Raw genomic sequence first — 4,144 nt, 5'->3', positions numbered from 1 at the left:
TCAGATTCAGATTTAGTTTTTCCTGTTTTGACTTTACTTCCTGTGCTCTGCAGACGCTGCATTGCGTGAACCCCGAGAATGAGAGTGCTCCAGAGGTCACTGTTAAATGTCTGAACTGTGACACCATCACGCAGGTCAAAGAGAAGATACTGGACGCCCTATTTAAAGGCATTCCGTACTCGCAACGCCCCAAAGTTGGAGACATGGACTTCGGTATGAAATTATGAATGAACATCCCCATCTGGAACAAAAAACAGCCAAAGATGGTCAAGCTGGTTTTCGGAGTGTGGTTGTTTTGTGACAACTCAAGCCAGCTTGAACATGTTGGTCTACCAGGATGACCTCACCAACCGGTGGTCCATATGACCAGCTTTGAACATTATAAACCAGTTATCATCACAACTTGAATTTATAACTATATTTTTTCCACCAAATCTGTCAAAAACTGTCTGGATTTGCAACAGGAGTCTGATGTTATGCTTTTTTCAGAATGGAGGCAGGGTCGTATGGCCAGAACTATTCTCCAGGATGAAGACGTGACCACAAAAATCGACAACGATTGGAAGCGTCTCAACGCGCTGGCGCACTATCAGGTACTGCATTCACGCCTCAGCATCTTACTGCCAGGTTTCTATAGCGATACCTCTACATCCCGCTGCCTGGTAACCATGACAACTCCGCAACATGTTACTGGGTAACAATTGAAGCATTTTAACACCTAGCGTACGCCAGGTAACCATGGCAACACCTCACAAAGCATAACAGCAGGTGGTGTTGGTCAGTGAGGAAACGCTGGTAGAGACATTTGGGATTTATTGACAGAATTACAACTTTACAATCGACTTAAATGTTTTTTGTCTTTATTAAGCACAGTCTTGAGATTGTGTATTTGTGTAACTGGGAATAATAGACACGACCATTGTCTCTCTCTGTTGTCTAGGTAACGGATGGGTCAGTAATCGCATTGGTCCCCAAGCAAAACTCCGCCTACAACATCTCCAACTCTTCAACGTTCACCAAATCCCTCAGCAGATACGGTGAGAGCTCTTCTCTTGTTTCTCTCTGTCTCGCCCTCGGCACACCACAGTAAGCTCGACATTCATCCGCAGAGTGCCTGTTTCCGTCCGTGTTTGCGCTGTAATAATCTGCTTCTCAGTGTGGGAGCATCAGCATGCGTCTGCAGTCGCAACTTCAGACGGTAGACAAACAGGAAATGATGGATGTGAAATCTAGAATCTCTCTCTGAATGAGTAAAACCCTTGACATTCCGCCCAATTTCGATTTCCATTACTGAAACAAGCGTGCTCGTTTCTCCAGCGGTGACAGAGCGTTTTCCATCTTTTCCTGATTAACCCGGAATATTTATTTCCTGTAGTGTTTGAAAAGATGCGCTGCTATTAATTTCGCTCTCCCGGTCTGCATTTCTCTTGTCTTGATGCGTGTGTCACTTCATTTATCACGTCTGTACTCGCTTACACGCTTACCGTGTTATACAATGTAGATCTTCACTTCAAGATGAAATGAAGGGAATGGGAGAAAAATGCACAGATATGTATTTAAAGGTACAGTTCACCCAAAAATGAAAATTCTTTTAATAATAATCGCCCTCATGTCTTTCCAAAAACCTGACTTTCTTTATTCTGAGGAACCCAAAAGAAGATATTTTGAAGAGTGTTGGTAACCAAACAACATTGGCCCCCATTGACTTCCATTCTATGCATACATAATTAGAGTCATTTCTTCTTGAAATATCTTTTTTTGTGCTCCACTGTACAAACAGTCATACTTTACAGGTTTTGACCAACATGAGGATGAATTAATGATGACAAAATGTATGTTTTTGGGTGAATTATCCCTTGAATTATCACTTGGTTTGAAAAACTGTGCAACCAAAACATCTTTAAGTTCTTGAAACATCTAAATATCGATGCCCCGCACTCCACAGAGAGCATGCTCAGAACCGCCAGCAGTCCAGACAGCCTGCGCTCCAGGACGCCCATGATAACTCCGGATCTGGAAAGCGGAACCAAACTCTGGCACCTGGTGAAGAACCACGACCACGCAGACCAGCGAGAGGGCGACCGCGGCAGCAAGATGGTGTCTGAGATCTACCTGACGCGTCTGCTCGCTACCAAGGTGAGAAGAGAAAGCGTGTGAAATGGACACTATGGCTACATCGACGATACCAAAAAACCATGACGCTGCCTGTTCTCCTTCAGTATTGATTCAAGAGTAAATGAATACGGTCTGACTGACAGTAGAAATGAGTCTGTAGAGAGGAAATCTGTTGCTAATATTCTTAACACACACTCGCACACAGACGCACTTGAACTAATTGGCTTAGTTTTTAAGCACATGTGAGATTTTCGGAGCTGTTGTCATTAGACAGTTTGTGTTGACCTTTGTGTGAGAATGATAGTCGCTCATTAACATTTACCAGCCTTCTCTCTCTCATTGAGGCCTGTGTCTTAATTAGACCAATGACCTTTGCTTATTGAGCGGTTTGGGAAAAACTAGGTCTTCATCCGTCCCGTGTTTTCGTCTCTATCTGGCAACGTGCAGATGTCTCTGCTTCAACCTCACGAGAATTGACTGCACATCCGTGTAAAGAGTATGTGCATCAGAATATAGACACGCGCATAAAATGTCTGTATTTAGTTGCGTGATAAAGATTTTTGGCATTTAGAAGAGGGAACAAGCATCTTTCAATCTAAAAACTTGAATCTTCATGAATCTTTAAACATGCACCTCTTTCAGTTTGTGTCCATCGAGAGAAACTAAATAAAGATTGGAAAAATTACTGTTAGAAAATGATTGAATTCGCTGGACTGTGCAAAATTAGACATTATACTGGATTTCAATAAATTCTCAGGGAAGAGATGATGTAAGTGTATTATGATATATGGGCAATTCCAGCGTTATGCATGTGACATTTTCAGTTAAAACGTGGAATATAAATTCTGGTAGAATGTATTTATTAACAGTATATTGAATCGTCTGTTTAGATTTTACTAAACCTCTGATGATGAGGCCAGACATCAGAAAATATCAGTCTGTGCACAAGTTGTTTATTTTATAAGAGAGAAATGTTAATGCATTATGGATGTGACAAAAAAGGGTGCATGTTTTTGAAAGACATCATACTTGGTAGGATTTCTGTGAATTGAAATGTACAAACCAGAAGCAATAATATCCAACAAATGAAGAAGGGATGGCTCTTTATATACTGTACCACAAAATAGTTTTCATTTGAACTAATGAGGAATATGGACCGTTATGGATGTGACTATTCTGTTATGGATGTGACGATTCACTATGAAAACCTATGCTTTGTGTAATTTTAACATCTCTTCTTTCACACAGGGTACGTTGCAGAAATTCGTCGACGATCTGTTCGAGACCATCTTTAGCACGGCTCACCGCGGCAGCGTTCTTCCTCTCGCCATCAAATACATGTTTGACTTCTTAGACGAGCAGGCGGACCGACACGTGATATCAGACCCCGACGTCAGACACACGTGGAAGAGCAACTGGTGAGTATTTGAAAGACAACACGAATCAGATGTTCTCTTTCTGGACCCTTATGAATGATCCTCCTCCTTTTTCAGTTTGCCGTTGCGGTTCTGGGTGAACGTGATCAAGAACCCTCAGTTCGTGTTTGACATCCATAAGAACAGCATCACAGACGCGTGTCTGTCTGTGGTGGCTCAGACCTTCATGGACTCGTGCTCCACGTCGGAGCACAAACTGGGCAAAGATTCGCCGTCCAACAAGCTGCTGTATGCGAAAGACATCCCCAACTACAAGAACTGGGTGGAGAGGTGAGATAGAAATGTTTACAAAGGGCGATGTTCAACGATTAATGGCATCCAGAATAAACGTTTGTGTTTACAGATATACTGTATGTCTGTGTACTGTGGATTGGTATTTTGTATTTATAAACACATATACATGCATGCATATATTTAAAATATATATTTGCATGTATATATTAATATTTATATATAATTTAAATAATATATAAACGTTTATTTTTGTATATTATGTTTTTCTTAAATATATGCCTGTATATGCATGCGTTTATAAATACAAAATGAATATGCACAGACATATATTATATAAACACAAACTTTTATTCTGGATG

General features: G+C 41.0%; 1 protein-coding gene across 1 annotated transcript; it reads left to right on the top strand.

Moving 5' to 3' along the window:
• Positions 1–53: 53 nt before the first annotated feature.
• On the top strand, positions 54–3,821 carry LOC130551137 (plexin-A1-like; the record flags this gene model as incomplete). Its single annotated transcript, XM_057328685.1, has 6 exons — positions 54–213; positions 490–593; positions 941–1,037; positions 1,946–2,136; positions 3,364–3,533; positions 3,609–3,821. Coding segments are annotated over 6 exons (935 nt in total), but the record flags the coding sequence as incomplete, so codon positions are not given.
• Between the last annotated feature and the right edge of the window lie 323 nt (positions 3,822–4,144).

The sequence above is a fragment of the Triplophysa rosa genome, unplaced genomic scaffold (assembly GCF_024868665.1).
Source record: "Triplophysa rosa unplaced genomic scaffold, Trosa_1v2 scaffold678, whole genome shotgun sequence".
NCBI classification, from domain to species: Eukaryota; Metazoa; Chordata; class Actinopteri; order Cypriniformes; family Nemacheilidae; genus Triplophysa; species Triplophysa rosa.
Note: the sequence above shows the minus strand (reverse complement) of the source record. Positions and strands in the feature narration are given on the sequence as shown.